Consider the following 20,214-nt stretch of genomic DNA (forward strand, 5'->3'; position numbering starts at 1 on the left):
CTAAGGCTAAGCTCACCAATTAACCAATTTAGTAGCTAGGCTTTTATACTTGATTTGACCAAGTATTATACACAAGCACTTCACAATAGCATCTGATGATTACTGCATGCATCATGAAACTTTAAGTAATAAACTGTTGCTAAAACTTTTTCCATCTTTGTATTTATATATATATATATTTATATATATATAAGATATTATCGCAATATATATATATATATAAATATATATATATATATTTATAACAGCCCTCAAATGGGCTCTTTGCACTAAATGTACTCAGTTTCAAACGCTCTGCGTTGGTCTCCGAAGGAGGCGTGTTTACAGAGCTTGAGAGTTTTTGAGCTTTTGTACATAGATTTTAGATTGTTGCACTCGAAATATAAAGCAATATATTTTTGCATTTGTGGAATTCTTTTTAAAATTGATTTTGTTGAAAGATTGTTGTAATAAATCATTGATAATATCACTCTGTTGCTGTCATTGCGTCTACATCACTTCTCCAGTACTCGGTGAAAAGCGTTTTATGACTCTTGTCTAGATAAGAGAAAGTTAATCAAACTGTCAGGTAAATATAAACACATTGTGTTGCACTACGTCAATAGGACATAGGAGAGCAATCCTAGGTAATTATGTTGGTCACTGTTTCCTTGTCTCGAACCTCTCTGACTATTTACCAAATAACCTTAGGTTCAAACCCTCTCAGCTGACAAGGAAGGTCATGCTCTGGCACCCAGCCTGATCAAACGGAAGGTAGGATTTCATCTATGGTTCTGAGGTATAAGTAAGGCAGGCCAAAGATATTTCTCTCATTCTGACGGTAGGCGACTATCGCGTACAATGGCATCGTATATGGCATTTGTATATTGTGTATCACTTCTTTCGCTTATTGCCAGTAAGTACGCACTTGAATTATTATACTCAAAACATGGAAAACTAGTCAACTGTGGTTTTATTGTCACGAGGTGTTCATCAAGCGAACAAATGCTTTTGTTTTAATCTATTTGTCAAATTGGTATGTTCAATATACATTGGAGTTATTTAATGCGCTTATATGAGTTTACACTGCTAAGATTTTACAAAAAAATTTTTTTAAATAGATTGTGTCTCTGCTTCGGATCCATGTCTATCTACAAATCACCTTGAGTTGGACCAGCCTGACAGGAGCACTGCAATCACCTTAAAGAAAGGCAAGTATCACAATAAGTTTATTACGTAATACAAAAGGTTTATTAAATAATGTAATAGGTTTATTAAGCAACTCAACAGGTTTGCTATAAGACCCTTTAATGGGATGAGGTCACCATAAGGTCACCATATTCTTATTGACCCTCTAGATATTCTAGACATTCTATTTTCTGCCCGCCAAGCAAACAGAGTTGTCCGGCAGACTTATGAAAGGCTGTAAATATTAATAATATTTTTTGAAGCTCTTTGGAATCAATCCGGTCCTATTTCCTGACACATATTAGTGAGATTACAGATAGCGGCTTGTTAATGGAATCATTGGTTTTACTCAGGCCAAACGGGTAGATCAGATGAGACCTTAACCAAAAATTGGTACAAGTTCACAAGCGGGGCAGGTGGAGAGATCCCTACAAGTGTACCAAATGCTGGCCAGTGCAACTCTAGAAAACCTGTCTGGCTGAATGGTGAGTCACACTTCTCTCTTGTTGAACTAAAATCTGTTCACCTTCTTTTTGTTTGTTTCGGCAGCTATCAATAGTTTAATTGGTGAGCTAATATGGTATTGACCTTTGACCCATTATCTCATGCTTCAGGTACGCAACCCCCTCTTGATGGCAATATCCACACGTTGAACCTTTGCTACTCCCTGAGTGCATATGACCCTTGTGGAATCAGTCTGCAGATCAGGGGCAAGCATTGCTTGCACGGAATCGTCTATGAACTGCTGCCGACCACCTCTGCTAATAGCTCACAAGTTATCACTGGAGCCAGTTATTGTGCAGGTAAATACTATACTGACCTACTTTTATGTCAAGACCATCAACTGCTCCTTTTGCACCCTATAAGCTCCTTTAAAAGTCTCAAATGCAGTGGTGCAGTAAGGAAAGGCTTAGTACATAATGGATCCTTACAAAAAATAAATTTTTCTGTTCAATTTTTATAAATTATTTTGTTATAAATTTTTCTGTTTTTCTGTTTTTTCTAGTCTTTAAATTTAAAAAGATTTTTCATATAAAAAATATTTTTGTATAGTATGTTGTATATTTTTATCGTATACAATTTGCTTTATGCACAGCACTTTAAAGAACAAAGAATTTATATAAAAAGTTTCTAACTCACCAAATTTGCTAAGGCTCATTTCATTTCTTTGCAAAGTTTGTATTTTGTCATTTCAGTCAGCCCGTGCTTCAGTCTGTCCATTAAATGCAGCTACATGTAGGTGTTTGCACCGATAGGTATAAGAGGACACAACTCCATTATGTAGATCTTAATTTGATTTATTTATTTATTTTTTAGGAACAGAGAAACTTTGTCCAATAGGCATGAGCTCTAAGACCGGTTTCACGCCCAACTGCTATGTAGGTACGAACATCCTCCAAACCGCTAGTGAGGGTACTCAGCCTAATAGTGGTTATCTCCCTCTATGGCTAAGTGCAACTCTACTGGTCGTCTTACGCTTTGAGATTTAATTCAGCGAGCTAAAATATCTCTATTGCTTTTCCTGTAATCTTTGCTAGAGTTAATTGTAACATTTAGTAGTAAGTTCTGTTTTATAAAGAGATATGCTTTCAATGGACAGCAAATGGAGATGGGTGTATTTGCGTCTGGTTTTAACTAATGCATACCTTTTGTGATTTTTTATAATTCAGTAGATAATGAAAATAAAGTGGTCTTAAATCGCCAACTCTCCACTTGCTGTCTCATTGTTTGCAAATACAATATAAGAATCACAGAATTAGGAATTACAAAGGTTTGCGAAGGTGAGTTGAAAAAACTAAATAAAGCCACAGATTTTATTCAAAATTTCTATCTCCACAGTATCTAGACTAAAAATTAAATAAGATATTAACTATTTCACTTCATTTTACATCAATTTGTCCTATACTTTATGATACAAAATAATATAAAATAATGATATAAAAAACTATATTTTTACAGTATTACACTAGTACACACTATTATTATTATTATGTTTCCAACTTCATAGTTCAGGCTTAACAAGTCACTTCAAATTTGAAAATGAATAAAAATGGCCCCCCAGGTCACATGACTTGTTGCAAACCAATCAAATTCGGTTTCATTATGAAACTAAAAATCAATGTTTCTGGCAAAAGTGGAAGTTTTTTACTCGAATGCATATTTAGGGTAGGTCAACTATACAGAACTCTTGTTACTTATTTGTCGCATGGGGTAAGTGCCAGTTATTCAAAATTTGCTTCACCTATAAATTTTAAGTCAAATTTAATTATCACCCAAAGCTTTATGAATGATCAGCTTTTAAAAAATCATCAAAGGATAATTTCGCTGACCTTCAGGCCTGTACCATTAGCAAGGAATTATTTCTACGAACCAATCAAACATCAGCTACTGGGTGTGGGTTTAGTTTATTACCTAAAGGTTTATGATAGATTCCTCTGACGCTGCTTAAATAACATTGGACTGATCTGATTGGATACCATTTATGCCTGGTCATTTTAAAGTTTGTCATATAAAGTGGCAGTTCAGGCCTGGGTGACTGGAACTTTATAAATTGTACTGCATGCAATTGTTTATCTAAAATTACATTTCATACTTGAGCATGTTCTTTGTATAAAAATAATATTTATTACTTCATTGGCAATAATTTCATTTCAAACAGAAATATTTTCCCAATCCTATCAATTCAAAATATAATGAAAATAAGGCTCACAAAACATTTATGTTTATATAATATATAAATATAAAAGTTTTGTGAGCCTAGCAATTATCATGAGATCTGATGAGTGATGTATGACCATCACTAGGTTTATAAAAAGCATGACTAAACAATCTACCTGTTAGCAAGCATTAACATACAGTGTTGCTGTTAACAGCAATTGTTAATACGAGCAAAATTTGAGTGACCTGGAGCACAGGCTAGATGCAATTTACATCAATAAGTAAAAATAATGGTCAACATGGTGACCAAAGTTATGCAATCATGTTTAACACACCCTTTCTTTGACCTAGTTAGTCTTGACTAGTCATTCCATGAGCCACATTCAATGAATAGTTGGTATATGACCTTTAAAACATTTCATACAGCCAGAATTCTTCTCTCACACCGCAAGTAACAGTCGACATAGACAACCAGGAATACATGTATATGTTTGGTACTTTGCAATACAACTCGTTAGCATATCGAATGCTTCAATTCATAAATTACATCATACACGGTCTTTCTCATGAGTCAATCAACTTGCATGATTTAGTTTGAACTTGTATGATATTAATTTTATTTATACATGTTTATGCATACTCATAAAATAATATTTATATAGATGTTTTATTATAGCGCTTTATTATATCCAATTATCTATATTATGTTCTCAGCTCCAACTGTGTCGAAACAACCATTTCTTGATTTGATACCGACCAAAGATTCCTTCAGATTTGAGTGCATTCTGGGAAATGTTGAACCTCAGTAAGTGTTTAACTCTGTGCTGTCATTTATGAGGAAGCCTAAGTCGTAATTGTTGTTGATTACTATCAAAAAATTTTTTTAATCGTTTGAGTATGGGAATGGCGACTGTACTTTAACACCAATCATTGTTATTTTACATAGACATTGACTTTATTTACAAAGGTCAATGTCGTTCAGAGAAAATTAGACCATGAGACAAAAACCACAAAATAGTAAATTGAATTATGGGTGTTGAAAGAAAAGCATTTTTGCATAGCGCTTTTCTATAATGTAAATTGGTAAATGATAAATTGTCTACCTTAATCTACTCATAAGCCTGTTCCTTCAGGTAAACTGATTCTTATGTAACTGCAGCTGTGTGATCTTTCTTCTCTAAATCAATTTCATTGTATTAGCTATCAGTTGTTGACCCTTATGCTCCTCTACTAGTGTCCTCTTGGCTCCTTTCCATCACTGATGCATCGCCTATAACCCGAGAGGATTATATCTACCTGAGTTGTATATGCATTATAAGTATGTTATGAAATAACTTACATTGATTTCTTTAGAAATGTTTAATGGATGTACTGTATTAACAGGTTTCCTAACTTGAGTAGATAACTCCATAGGGTGGTAGAAGCTTGTGCGTTCAGATGATTCTCCAGCAGAATATGAACTATAAACCAGATTGCTGATTGAATTATAGCTATCTCTGTGAATCTGGTATTTAGGGCACTGTACAAGGTCACGTGGAAGTTGGGCTATGACACGATACACGAGGAAGAGCTGCAGTTTGGTGCAAAAACTTCTGTCCTCCAGGAGAATATGCTAAGCTTACCTCGACAAACTGTTCTCGGCAAAAATGTGAGTATCTAGTTTATCTAAATTAGTCTTAAACATTTTCATTCAAATTAATACATTTTGCGCTAACATACATATATGTATTTAATTTATGTTAACATCTCACACAGCAACATTTATATAGAATGCGTTTGTTTAGTAATTTTAGTTTTGTGTTTTATAAACTGCTACACATTAGTGTAACATAACGCCATCACTGATCTCTGGACGGCAACATTTTTTAGTAATTACTTGTGTTTACAGTCCTTGTTTTTAAGGCACAAAGGAAAAAAATTATTGTAACCCAAATCTGCTGGTCTGAACGCTTTTTAGTTTTAAAATATCATGTGATGATAACTCTCATGACATCTAAAATTCTCTCAATTATATTGCCCGTTAAGTAGAACAAGGATCCAAAAATCCAATCACAATAATAATAATAATGATCACCATAATAATCATCACAATAATAATAATCGTTTGACCTAATGCGATCTTGTTTCAACGCTTCAATTACCACATCAAATCCTTTGTTTCTGTTCCTATACTTTTTCGCAAGCCTCATTCTCATTGGGTCATCATTATCTAGCTAACTTCCTTCTCATAGCCTTTTCTTTTTTACTCTACTACTTTACTCTAATCTGGTTTTATATTTTTTAACTTCTGTTGCAGCTTTCCATGCTGAGTTTCCGCCGTGTTTCCGCTCCCCATCCCCACTTAACCCACTGTTACAATTTTTGTTCAAGCCAAGATGGTATCATTTAGTTCTGTGATACTGTTGATCTCAACACAATCCAATACCATGTCAATCTGTTTTTCTTCTTGCATAATCTTGCCTCTCTAAATCTGTTTAAGATTTCTTAGGTTTATTCGGTCTCTAGCTAACCTACTTTGGTCATCTGTTATCATTTTTACAAGTTCTTTCTCCTTCTCTGGATCTGGGTTTCTTACAGTTCTCATCGATATCTGTTCCTCTGACTCATTCCACTCATCAGTTCTCTGAATAGTGGAATGAGTCAGAGGAACAGTTATTTTCAACTTTTAGCTTAAAATAACTTTTAGTTTAAAATAAACTAAAAGTTCATTTAAATCATCTCATTTTTAAGCATCTCATCGTTTTAAACCGTTTTTTAATTATGAGAGTAAAATCATCCCATAATTAAAAAATTAAAAAATAGTATAGATTAGTATTATTATAATTATTAGTATTGTTATTACTAATTTATCCCAACTAAGTTGGGATTAAGTAGTAATAACAATACTAATAATAATCTAATAACAGTAATAGTAATAATAATGATGATAATAATATTTATTATTATTGTAATGAATCATTGAGCAAACAACTCAACAGGAACTGTTTAACATTATCAGAAAGGACCTGTTTACCTCAGTATAGAACTTGGACAGAATAAAGTGTAATCAACAGCACGAGCTGAGAAATTTATCTAATAACAATAGTAATTACTTTTAGCTATATTAATAAATATTTTTATACTCATATTGTTAATTTCAGTTTTGTAAAGCCAACCTGTCTAGCTCATACCTACTTGCCAAATGACATGCACTAGCAGGTTTCTTTGCACCAAATGACATGCACTCGCAGGTTTCTTGGCACAAAGCATTGTGACCTCTAAAGGACAGACCAAATGGCAGGCACTCACAGGTTTCTTTGCACAAAGCATCGTAACTTTTAAAGGACAGAATTGTCATGGTCTACCATAATAGTCAGATTAAGTTGCTCATGTTTCCAGCATTTAACCAACTCATAGTAACAATGCTCATTTTAGCTGACCTGTGCTGCCCGTGGGAGATATATCAAGGAACCAAAAGATCACTGGGGAGCTCCGCTTGCTAGCGATCCATTCTTTGTTGGTATAGAGGTAAGTGACATCTCAGTGACATTGCTACCGTTCCTTATCATAGGCACCATAAAGTGAACATCTCAGTGACATTGCTACCGTACCTTATCATAGGCACCATAAAGTGAACATGTCAGTGACATTGCCACCGTACCTTATCATAGGCACCATAAAGTGAACATCTCAGTGACATTGCCACTGTACCTTATCATAGGCACCATAAAGTGAACATCTCAGTGACATTGCCACTGTACCTTATCATAGGCACCATAAAGTGAACATGTCAGTGACATTGCCACCGTACCTTATCATAGGCACCATAAAGTGAACATCTCAGTGACATTGCCACTGTACCTTATCATAGGCACCATAAAGTGAACATCTCAGTGACATTGCCACTGTATCTTATCATAGGCACCATAAAGTGAACATCTCAGTGACATTGCCACCGTACCTTATCATAGGCACCATAAAATGAACAGCCTAAGTTTATATTGTAGTCTATCCTAATAGTGATTGTATCTGTTGTCTTTTCTAATTACTCTCTGACTGTCTCCCTTCATCTCTCCTGCTTCTAAAGTTATGCTTTTTTCTGAGTTATTATCCATATCTACTAGTTACCATTTAATAAGTTTTATTTTTCTTTGTAATTGCCGTTTGCTAATTTTCTGTTGTTTTTTTTTCTCTTTTTCTAACTTTCATATTCGTTAGTTTGTTGTAGTTGTCAGCTGTCATTTGCTTATAGTAGTTGTCAGTTGCCATTTGCTTATTGTAGTTTTCATTCTCCAAATGCCACAACCCTTTACCTTTTTTATATTGACACTGAGTATTAAGGTTATTTTAGTCTTTATCAGGTTATCAGCCCATCATGAAAATGAGGGTCAACTGCAGAAAGCACATTTTAAAATGAATGCCAAGTCATATGCATCATCTTAGCACTGCTGCGTACATGCCGCCTCAACAAGCTTTAATCTAGTAAAATAGAATGTGTTTTATTACTAACAGCACCTTTAGACATTCTACTTTTGTTTTTTTTTTAACAGGTATCAGACGCTAGTGGATTGCCTCTGTATCTTCAGTCTAACACTCTCGTTCTGCCAGAAAGTGAAGATAATCAAATTATAGACATAAGATCAACGATCCCGGTGAGGTGCGATCCGCTGACAACCCGACTTACCGGCAAGGACTGTAAGATAGTAATAGCTATAAGGAATGACAACTCCATGGACCATAAACCTCTCAGGTAAACGTTATAACTGATGTGAATATAGTGGTCTTCTGTTGAATTCTTCTGCTGATAAGGTGAGCCGAGGTTTATTTGAACTGTTTCCAAGTTCACTGGCAACAGCAATCACATAATTGGTAAGCGAGATGTCAGAGTAGCATTTGCTTCTGTGACATCATAGCATTTGATTGGTTATGTACATCGTTCAAAGAATGTACGCTTGAAAGATTGAACTTAGCTAAGATGTGAAAGTGTAATGTACAAGTCAGTTTAATTGGTGTGTTCAAAATACCACATACAGAGTGGGAATCTTGTCTTGATTTTTATTATTTGTAAAATGACGAAGATTTCCGGTATTTCCACTTATCTTAGACTGTGACCAAAGTGCCTAAATGGGACGACTCTACTGCAGGGCTGACTAAAATCAATCACCGGATAGATTATGACAAGTCGATCAGGTGATATTTGGTGGCAAAAGCTTTGTTTGTTCTGCTGTATTGTGTACAAGGTCATCTTACTTGTTGAGCATTACAAGCAATGGTTTTATTGAAGCATCACAAGTGAAGGGTTCACATATATTATCAGGAAAGCACTGAGCTGCTCTTGTGTCAAAGTAATTGTTACACTGGTGTCACAGAAACATGTTAATATATATACAGGTGACACGGTGACATGTTATTCTATATACATGTGTCACAGTGACATGTTATTACATGCACGGGTGTCACAGTGACATGTTATTATATACACAAGTGTCACAGTGACATGTTATTATATACACAAGTGTCACAGTGACATGTTATTATATACACAAGTGTCACAGTGACATGTTATTATATATACAAAAGTGTCACAGTGACGTGTTATTATATACACGGGTGACACAGTAACATGTTATTACTATTTACATAGGTGTAACAAAGGAGTGGTGGAGCAGCTAAAACTGGCCACTTGCAGTGTGACTTTAACTCCAGACAACTGGTACATGGGTCAGTCAATATCCATCAGAGCAACTAAAGACTTCAAATATGATGGTGAGAGAGAGCGGGTCATAGAGTTCAACATGACTGAGGGACCTGGTAGGAGTATATGGGACGGATATGTACCCCACCCCATACAGGTACGGTTGTTAGAAGTGGCGCAATTGTTTGATGAAGCCTTGTTAAGCATCTGGCCCTGGACTCCACGAGCCATGATCATATATATATATATATATACAGTATTTTATTGTACTTGCTAAGGCTGCTGTTTCGCAATTACTTAGTGTTTTTGTAACGACCTTGTATTTCTTGAAGTGAATGTGTATTTTTCACAATAAAAGATTGTACCTGTAAGCTATTAGCTTTTTGTTTGTAAGTAGCCTTTCCTAGTTTGATAATCAGTTTCATCACATGGTATTTGCTGACATTTCAGGTGGTGACTGAGGATTTCCTAGACAAGAGAGCCATGTGCTCATCAGTGAATGACCCCCACATGACCACATTTGATGGCCAGTAAGTATCATTCTGTGGTGTTGTTTAGCAAGGTGTGCAGGTGCTTGTTATGATTTGCCTTTTATTGCTCGGACTCCAGCATTCCTCATCACACCAATGACTTATTCAAGAATAAATAAACTTTGGCTTGAAGCTAATAAATCAGCTAATACCTGTTTGCACGAGGAGTTGTCTCACTGAACTGTTGTACCAGCTGAATTCCTGTACAGCCTTGAGATTGAAACAAAATAAATGTACTGAACATCTTCATTCATGAGACAGTCCTTGACTTACACGTGTTTGTTGATGAATTGAATGGAAGTAAAAAGGAGGAACAAACTAGTTCAGCCATACTAGAGCCCTGATAATTGAGAGCTCAGCATTCACTTAGCGCAAATGACATTTTAAATTCACTCCAAAATGCCAAATTCTTTGAGCGATTGTCAACCACTCAACTACTATGTTAATCTTTGCACGATATTGACTTTTTTATCCACTTCTTCTTGTACTTCTGAGAATAGTTTAGTTCAGTCCCACTGGTCACACTATTACTGGTTTGCTAGTTTATGGACATGTGACTTCTGTGTTTGCAGCCGATGGAATAATTACTATGAGGGAGAGTTTGTTCTCTACAGACACACAGAGCTGCCATTTGAGGTATTTCTACACATACAGTACATATAGTATTATGAGTGTCTCCTTTAGTTTTCTTGACGATGTTATCAGCACTTTGTTTGTTCTGACATGCTATGGTAACTTACTTTTGTTTCAGAGTTGAACAGGCACTAATTATTACTCCATATACATATATATATATATATATATATATAATAAAATTGAGTAAAAATGAAAGTTAAAGTTAAGTTTAAAACAACTTTATTACTAATAGTTTCATATTGCCATGCAATAATCATCAGATAAAATTGTTAGCACTGAAAACGACTTATATATAGATGGAAATAAAAGCGTCGGTCTTAAAATACCTAAATACACCACTGATACGTAGGATTAAAATTAGCAAGCAACACGATTTAAAGCCTCAACAATGCAGAAGTTTAAAAGTTAAGTCTTAAAATTGCTTAAAAGGAATTTGCCAGCATGTCTACATGTTGAAACTAGTTCGCAGCGTTTGTTTAAGGTAGCAATGTTAGGATTGTATATAATATAAAATTTCTCATACAGACATAGGTTGCATCTGCCTGTGGTCTTGTTGTATGATGTAGCTCTTTTGACTATGCTCCACTTGATGTTATATTCTATGCCTTGGTCTTTTAAGGTCCATATGTGCTTACTGAGCTCGGTGCTTGATCTTTTCTCTACATTTCTAAAGGTTGTCATATGATTGTAATAGCGTAGTTTGAATGTGGTGTCAGTCAATCCTATGTAATGTTCGTCCGCAGATTGATCATTGGTGGTGACTGTCGCCTTATATATAATTGACTTGCTCAGGCACTTTCCTTGTAGTGGGCAGCCATTCTTATGTCGGCAGGCAGTTGCATTCTCTTGGTTCTGTAGTTATAGGGGTCTCATTGTGATGCTGCAGCAATCTGGTATTATGAGCGCTAATGATACTGCTCACATTGTTCATACAGCTGTAGCTTAATTTCACAAAGTTTCTATTGAAGATCTTACGAAGAGCGTGTGATTTAGGGAACTCTGTGTCCAGGATATTAAAGAAAATCTTACCGATGTTATTAGCTACATTTTTGCTGAATGGCGGGTTGTACCATAGTATCGGTCTTCGTCTGGTATTCTTGTCTCTGTTTTGCGCATTGTTTGTCGGGGCAGGCTGAAACACAAGCTTGTGTTTGTGTCCGCTTAGATTGAGTGCCTGCTGGTATATGTCAGTTTCGGTGGTAAATGTGGAGTTGTCTGATGACAGGCTGCTCAGTCTCCTATTTATACCTAGTGGTATGTTGTTTATTACTCCAAGTGGATGATTGGACTTGGCGTGTACATACTGTGGATGTGTATTTGGCTTGTGGTAAATTCTGTGTATACCGGTCGTCAGGTTTAGGTTTACATCTAAGAAGTTGGCCACCTTTTTGTTCGCCGATACAGTTATGCGTAGTCCGTTCTTGTGGAAGATAGAGCAGAGTTTTTTCTTGATTTTCTCAGCTTCTCTTGGGGTCTTGTTGGTTATTCCTAGGCCGTCATCTCGATATAAACCGAAAGTGTTGCCTATCTCATCTTGGATCTGCTTGAGTATATAGGCTCCAACCAGCTCACAGCATTCCGCCCCATCATAGCTTCCCATAGTAATGTCAAATAACTCATTGCAGGTTTTCTTTTGCCATGGTGTATTTTGGCTGAACAGCAATGACTTTTTGGCGTGCATAATAGTGTTTATCTCATCTTCTGATATTTGCGTAACGGAGGATGCAAAATTTAGTGCGTCATTCATCAGTTGTTGTGTGATTGAAGGATAAAATTCAACCACGTCAAACTCTATAAATGTGTAATTGTTCTTGTTCTGGATATTGTTGAACCAGTTCAACACAGCTGTAGTATTCCTCCATTGGTGAATTTCGAGTTTGTGATTAATGTCTTTGTTGATTCGTTGCAGGATGATCTTACTAACTTTGCCAATCTCTGACTTGGTCGGATTAATCAGACGGCATGTTGGATTATTTTCGAAGTTAGCCTTATGATCTTTCAAAGTGATATAAGCTTCCCTCTCTGCAATAGTGTTGATTCTGTTACTTAAATCTAATTCGTCTGTAATGGTCTTGGCTTCGCTATTGATACCTGTGATAGTGTCTTTGTCTGCTTTCCTGTAATTAGTTGTTATGTTGTTCTTAAGCAGGGCTTTGTAGTTGTCCACCTCCAGTTTGTAATAGTTGTTGGATTTATCAGCTGGCACAATTAGTTTGTCACAGTTGGTGATATTATCACGAATATCACTGGATAGTTTACTCTGAAATTGACATCTAACTTTTCTAAATTTGATGTTTCGTATCATGCACATTAGCTTGGTTTCAAAAGTAGACAGGTCTGGAATATGTGGTGGTGATTTACGAGATCTAAAACCGTATGTGTTTTTCTTGCTTGTGTTTGCTTCTGGGTGTAAATAGAAGAAGGCCTTCCATCGCATTCGCTTGCAGAAGTCCTCAGTTCTTTCTATCAGTTTCTTGATGTACTGTTGATCTGATGCAATAGGTATATTCTTGGTCGAATAACTAAACTTGGTAGCTTCCATAACAGCAAGATCTGAGAAAGTGCTCAACGATAGGAGCTCGTGTATACAGTAGATGCAGTATGAACAGTCTCTTGCATGAAAGTGCTCAATATTAAAATAGAGCGATGTAAAATTTTATCTGACGATTATTGCATGGCAATATGAAACTATTAGTAATAAAGTTGTTTTAAACTTAACTTTAACTTTCATTTTTACTCAATTTTACATCGCTCTATTTTAATATTGAGCACTTTCATGCAAGAGACTGTTCATACTGCATCTACTGTATATATATATATATATATGTATGTATGTATATACATATACTTTTGTATATATACATTGAAATTTATCATACCTAGAACTAAAATCAGAGTGCTCAAAATAGAATAAAGCAGTATAAATTAGTAGAGAATTAGATAGTGTACTTATCTTTTGTCAGCTACTGGCAGTTTCTTGCTTACGCAATCATGAGGTTGAGATTTACAGCCTGATGATTGCGGAAGCAAGAAACTGACAGTAGCTGACAAAAGATAAGTACACTATCTAATTCTCTACTAATTTAATGTATATGAACATTATATATATACATTAAATTAGTAGAAAATTTAATGTATATATAATGTAAATGTACATATTAAATTTATATATATATATACATTTAATATGTACATTTACATTATATATAAATTTGATGTACATATATATTATATATACATTAAATTTATTTATATATATATATATATGCTTAAACATAGATATACTATATATATACATGTATGTGTGTTTGTTATATATAAATGGTTGTGGTTTGTCTTCCCTTGTAAGAGCATCATATATTTCTCATAATTTCCAGGTAAGGTCATTTTATAAGAAATGCTCAGCTCGCTCAACAGTTACTTGTAACTGCGCTGTGGCAGCGAGGGCGGGTGATGATGTCATCATTGTGGATCGATGTAATAGCATGGGAGATATTAAGATTTTTGGTAAGTGTCACAAAGGATGTTGCTGAGCTTACCTATGTCGTGTATGAATGGGGTGATGGAATGGTAGTCAACAAAACAGGAAATTAGCCTAAACCTTTTGATTAATTAATGAATAAACATAACTTTTTTCATAAAATGTATTCACAAACCTACATAAAAGCATATGGTATGTTTTTCTTTGCTTTGTAAGAGTAACAAAGCATTGAGTCAGCATTATGTGTCCTTCGTGACCCTAACATCTGTGGTGTCACTAACAACTTTGATAGAACTGACTGATGTGCCTTAACCATTGGTCTAATGGTGTATTGTGCAGTTGCAGGGGCAACATTTAGAAGACAACTCCTACCTAGGCTGCTTTACATTTATTTGCATATCAGGTCCAGACAAAAAGGTGGAGTATAACTTGCTAAGAACTCGGACAATCTCAACTGATGACATCATTTCCCCTAATTTCAGGATATACGCTGTTAATGGCGGCCGTGAATATCATGTAAGTAGATTTCTCAATCTCTTTGGTAACTCATTTATCGCTGTAAGACTTGGTCCTTTTGAACTGGTTCAACTTTCTAATAATATTTATACTTAACATGTATGTATATGGCTCTAGTATATGGAAGCGTTATGCAAATAATATATGTATATTTTTGCTATACAGTAGACGCCGCTACAACATAAATGTTTACGTTACAGAGACTTTCTGTTATACGAACAATAAAATACATGTGTATTGCCTAATTCGTTCCAGAATCTTCTCAAACTCATCCCTTTGGCCTTGCAAATTGGTAAACACTAAACTTAACTTTTTGATTTAATGAGTCTGCAGTAATTTGTGTTATTGTTGGTTTGTATCGACGATTTTTACCTTTTATCTTTTCATCTTCACTCAGTTTACGATTAATGATTCGAATAATTTCACGTTAGGGGGAGCGAACACCTGCAATGTCAATTTAATTTGATTTCTTTCCCTTTTATGTCCAGCAAGGTCAAAGTCAAAACTGCAAAGATAAAAAAAAGTTATAGTTTATGTCTGATATATATATGCCGTTTTCTCTCCCAAATGAAGCAAGCGTGAAAATAGTACTTTTAAAGCTAACTTAAGCACTCTCATTATTTGAATTGAAATTTAAAACTTGTCCCGACTTGACGCTCTATGTTAGATAAAATTTCAAACATAAACGTAAATTCCTTATGTTATAGGGGCGTCTACTGTAGCTCTATGTAATGACTCTACTATACTGGTAGCTCTATGTAATGACAAATACACTGGTAGCTCTATGTAATAACTCTACTATACTGATAGCTTTATGTAATGACTTTAATATACTGGTAGCTCTATGTAATAACTCTACTAAACTGGTAGCTCTATGTAGTAACTCTACTATACTGGTAGCTCTATATAATAACTCTGCTATACTGGTTGCTCTATGTAATAACTCTACTATACTGGCAGTTCTATGTAATGACTCTACTATACTGGTAGCTCTATGTAAGGATTCTACTATACTGGTGGCTCTATGTAATTACTCTGCTATACTGGTTGCTCTATTTAATGACTCTACTATACTGGTAGCTCTATGTAATGACTCTACTATGCTGGTAGCTCTATGTAATGACTTTACTATACTGGTAGCTCTATGTAATGACTCTACTATACTGGTAGCTCTATGTAATGACTCTACTATACTGGTAGCTCTATGTAATGACTCTACTATACTGATAGCTCTATACAATGACTCTGTTATACTGGTTGCTCTATGTAATAACTCTACTATTATACTGGTAGCTCTATGTAAGGATTCTACTATACTGGTGGCTCTATGTAATTACTCTGCTATACTGGTTGCTCTATTTAATGACTCTACTATACTGGTAGCTCTATGTAATGATTCTACTATACTGGTTGCTCTATGTAATAACTCTACTATACTGGCAGTTTTATGTAATGGCTCTACTATACTGGTAGTTCTATGTAATGACTTTACTATACTGGTAGCTCTATGTAATGACTCTACTATACTGGTAGCTCTATGTAATAACTCTACTATACTGGTAGCTCTATTTAATGACTCTACTATACTGGTAGCTGTATGTAATGATTAGGCTATACTTACAGCTTTAAGTAAATTTTGGTGTTGGGTCTTTGTAACACACATGTGTAATTCCTAATCGCGAACAGATATACTTCCCTCACGGAGCGATGGTGAAGGCACAGCTTACAGGGGGTGGATTTGCTCAGTTTATGAACCTCTGGATAACCCCATCACCCGCTGATTTCAATAGAACTACAGGAATGTGCGGTACTTTCAATGGAGACAAGAGTGAGGACTTGAGGATGAGGGATGGCTCAGTTTACACAGGCCCAGGGGCGGGTTTTGGACAACAGCCTAAGGATTTCAGCAAACACTGGAGGTGTGGTCTAAGAATTGACAAATATATCAATGAAGACTACTGATTTGTTGGCTGCATGAAATCTGACAATGCAAATAATGGGAACATGCTGTATATATACTTACTAGGTGAATACCCGGCCTTGGGTGGGCAATAAAAAAGTAGTTGCATATGAAATTAGTTTTTAATTGGCTAAGTTTCTTAACCCAATGAATTTGATTAACATAAGCTAGTCTAAGTCTATAAATCTCATAGCTTGTCATTTGTTGGTCTGTCGTTCGTTCATGTGTCCAGTTATAATGATAGAGTTTTAGGAACAAAAAGTCTACTTACCAATGGATTTTAACTCTGAACCTCCTGGTCTGCAGACAGGCATGCTATCCATTAGACTACACATCCAACTGGCATTGCTCTAGAATAATTGTGCACATACTTATGCACCTGCTAATCTTTAATGCCGACTGGATAAAATAGCACACTTCATGCTTTTGCTAGCACGCTTGAAGATCATGATTCCGTGAGAGATCCTGACGCAATCTTTCGTCCTAACGCTAGCTTCACACACGGCTCTTATTATAGGAAAGATTTATATTAGCTGAAGTTATTCAAATTCATTCGGTAATAATAGTGAAATCTTTACTATAATAAGAGCCGTGTCTGTCCCACTGAAGCCAGTGTTAGGAAAATTGATAGCGTTATGATCTCTCACGTAATCATGATCTTCAAGCGTGCTAGCAGAAGCATGATGCGGGCTATTTTATCCAGTTGGCATTAAAGATTGGCAGGTTCATAAGTATGTGCACAATTATTATATAATATGGCCAGTTAAATACCTAATCAATTGGATAGCTCGCCTGTTTGCTGAACTGTAGGTTCAGAGTTCACATTTAGTGGGAAGTGGATTTTGCACTCTTAAAACCCTATCACTATAACTGGGCACACGAACGGCAGACCAACAAGCAACAAACACTGAGATTCAGATTATTATATTAGCCTATCGAAATATCCCTTTGATTAGAAGAAATGAATTAACAATAGCTAAAGGTTCGACTGCTTACTGTCACCCTATTTTGAAATTTTCAGGGACAGTCTATTTGAAACCTAAAAATGTCACCTTTGTTCATTCACAGGTCAAATTCTTTTCCATCAGTTCAACTAATATCATATTAAAGTCAGCACTTCAAGCTGACATAAACACCATTACCATCAGCTTTGGTTTCCTTTCAGAGTTGGTGTTGATGAGTCGATATACAATGGGCAAGTACCAGCCCACTCGACCACTTACAAGAAACAGTACTGCAGTTGCGTAAAGCCTCAGGGACCTGCTCCTGCCGAGGAGTATCTCGACTGTCAAATGAATTCTGATGCTCAAAGGTATAAAACTTGCAAGCTCCGCATAGCCTTTGGCCTTTTCGTCTAACATAACTAATAGTGGTTTAAACCGAGTCTTGTACCAAATGCCTACTTGTATGCATTTTCTGTTGCGTTCCTTTCTGTATTTGTTGTGTAGTCATTTTTTGAGTGAACCACAGCATTGCTCTGTTCTATAACTAATAACTCTACAAGAGCATTGCTGCTGTCTGGAACCAGTTAGTCTTATATTCGTACTTTTATTTTTATAACTAGAGCTCAACTAGTTTCTGGGTAGTTGTGTCCTCCTGATATCAGTAGCTCTCAATATGATCAACTAGCCCTAAACCCAGTACCCCTTATAAAGGTTGTTTAAAGTTCTCCTGCACTAGTGGCTTTCAAAATAAGTGTGATATTTTATTAGGTTAATTAAAATAATACATATTTAATAATAATGTAGTATAATAATATATGAAAATGTTTGCTTTTTATTTTTATAGCGGAACTGTTAAATTTTGACAAATGAACTTTGAAACAAAATAGAAAAAACCATGATATCATCAGTTTGGCTTTTTGTTGATATTTTAACAGGCTTGATATTCCTTTCCATAGCTGTCCAGTTGGTTTAGACAAGTTAAACAACGTTAGACAACGTTAAACAATGCCTTTCAGGTTTGATCAACCTAATTTAATCTGCTCTACTGAATTTATTCTGTAATCGCTACATATTAGTCTATAAACAAGCCATTCCTATTTTATGCTTAGTCCAAAAAGAATTTAAACCAACTAAGTTTACTGCATTGTATGTAAGTCGCTGGTAAGCGCTAACTTAATTTGCTGTTGAGGAGTTGCATTCACAACGCAATCGTGTTAAACAATAACAAGGGTGAACTCTTATGTTAGAAAATAGGCTTCAGCATTTCAGATACCATGTGGATGAGACAGCAGCTCTATAGAGTAAATGAATAGCAACTTATCATTGCCAAAAATATTTCTATGGGTTAATCTATTAACACAAAAGCAATGAGACAACATATATTGTTAATCAACACTAATGCAATACTGTCTTTGCTAAAATGATTTCAGCAGCCACACATTCTATTTTTATTAATGACTGTAGCTGTAAACACCCAACTAGAGATCATTACATCTTAGTCTAGGCATATACATGTACAATAAGTTAGATAAAAAACAGGTGACCACAACTCCTATTGCTTCTCAGCCATTAACACGCCAAACTACACCAACTTGTTGTTTGGGTTATTATTATGGCTGCATCATTTTTAAGGACCTTCTACACAAAAATTGAGTACAAGATGAAAAAGCATCGAAGAAATCAAAGTAAAAAAAATGAGTGGTGTGCTGGAAGCAATGGGCTAGTAGCGCAAGTAACGCTGCTACCTATTTCCCCTTTTTTTAACTTTTCCACACCTCTCATCCACCTTCGCAGAATGTCTGTGTTCAGCATTAGTTATTGCCTCCACTTCCTTAGTATTTATCTGCTCCTGTACTTTGTAACCCGTTAGAATTGTGGCATAAAATATTTGATTGTTCTCACGCAGGTGCGACCAGCGAGGTGAAGATATCACCAACAAGAACTTTGAGTACAGTGCTGGGGTTCCTAAGAATGCCAAAGCATTTGAATTCGACCCCAACTTCGATCCTCCGGTAAGTGCGGAAATTGACATTGGAGATGCTAGTAAACAATAAATATAGTTGAATAAAATTGAGAAATCATGTGGTTAGCTAATGGTGATGCATAGAGATTGCTGAGAACTGGAGACTTCAGAAAATAAACAAGAGGAGGTTACTCCTGTCTTAAGTAGCAAAGATGCATGAGAAGTTTTGTGGTGCCTTTTAACTTTACTCATAAATCTGACAAGAAATTATTGATTCTCTGAGCTGGGCGTGGGCTTATCTGGCTGTCATTTGGGTGTCCAGCCTGATTGGTTTCCACTGTAAAGTGCAAACAGTCATACCTCAACATAGCTTAATGCGCTCGGAAACCGAACTCGTATGTCAATTCTTTCATATCTCAAAGCAAGTTGGTCTACATAAAATAACTAAATACAAATTAATTCATTTCTAACCTATAAAAAACACTTAAAAACACCACCTATGCTCACAAAGTAAAAAATACCTATCTATTGTTATGATCTGCAAAAAAAATGTAACATTATTATTTAAAGTACCGTATAGAGGTCTTACCTTAGGGACTGATTTAGCAGCTAACCGCGGTGTGAAAGGGACATGGCGATAACATATTTGGTAGGCTAAATTTTTGTGATATTACGTAACATAGAC

The 20,214-nt window shown here is 35.5% G+C and overlaps 1 protein-coding gene across 1 annotated transcript in view; it reads left to right on the forward strand.

Annotated features, from left to right (window-relative positions):
- The first annotated feature begins 840 nt into the window (after positions 1-840).
- Positions 841-20,214, forward strand: part of LOC137397460 (von Willebrand factor D and EGF domain-containing protein-like) — a 29,738-nt gene continuing 10,364 nt past the window's right edge. Inside the window, exons 1-14 of the mRNA XM_068083749.1 lie at positions 841-895; positions 1,521-1,652; positions 1,782-1,970; positions 2,485-2,550; positions 4,540-4,630; positions 5,341-5,473; positions 7,240-7,332; positions 8,355-8,554; positions 9,449-9,656; positions 14,043-14,172; positions 14,550-14,662; positions 16,349-16,581; positions 17,788-17,934; positions 19,473-19,578. Of these exons, the coding sequence (XP_067939850.1) occupies positions 841-895; positions 1,521-1,652; positions 1,782-1,970; positions 2,485-2,550; positions 4,540-4,630; positions 5,341-5,473; positions 7,240-7,332; positions 8,355-8,554; positions 9,449-9,656; positions 14,043-14,172; positions 14,550-14,662; positions 16,349-16,581; positions 17,788-17,934; positions 19,473-19,578 (1,896 nt within the window). The remainder of the gene's footprint in view (positions 896-1,520; positions 1,653-1,781; positions 1,971-2,484; positions 2,551-4,539; positions 4,631-5,340; positions 5,474-7,239; positions 7,333-8,354; positions 8,555-9,448; positions 9,657-14,042; positions 14,173-14,549; positions 14,663-16,348; positions 16,582-17,787; positions 17,935-19,472; positions 19,579-20,214) is intronic.

This window comes from Watersipora subatra, chromosome 5 (genome assembly GCF_963576615.1).
Source record: "Watersipora subatra chromosome 5, tzWatSuba1.1, whole genome shotgun sequence".
Taxonomy (NCBI): Eukaryota; Metazoa; Bryozoa; class Gymnolaemata; order Cheilostomatida; family Watersiporidae; genus Watersipora; species Watersipora subatra.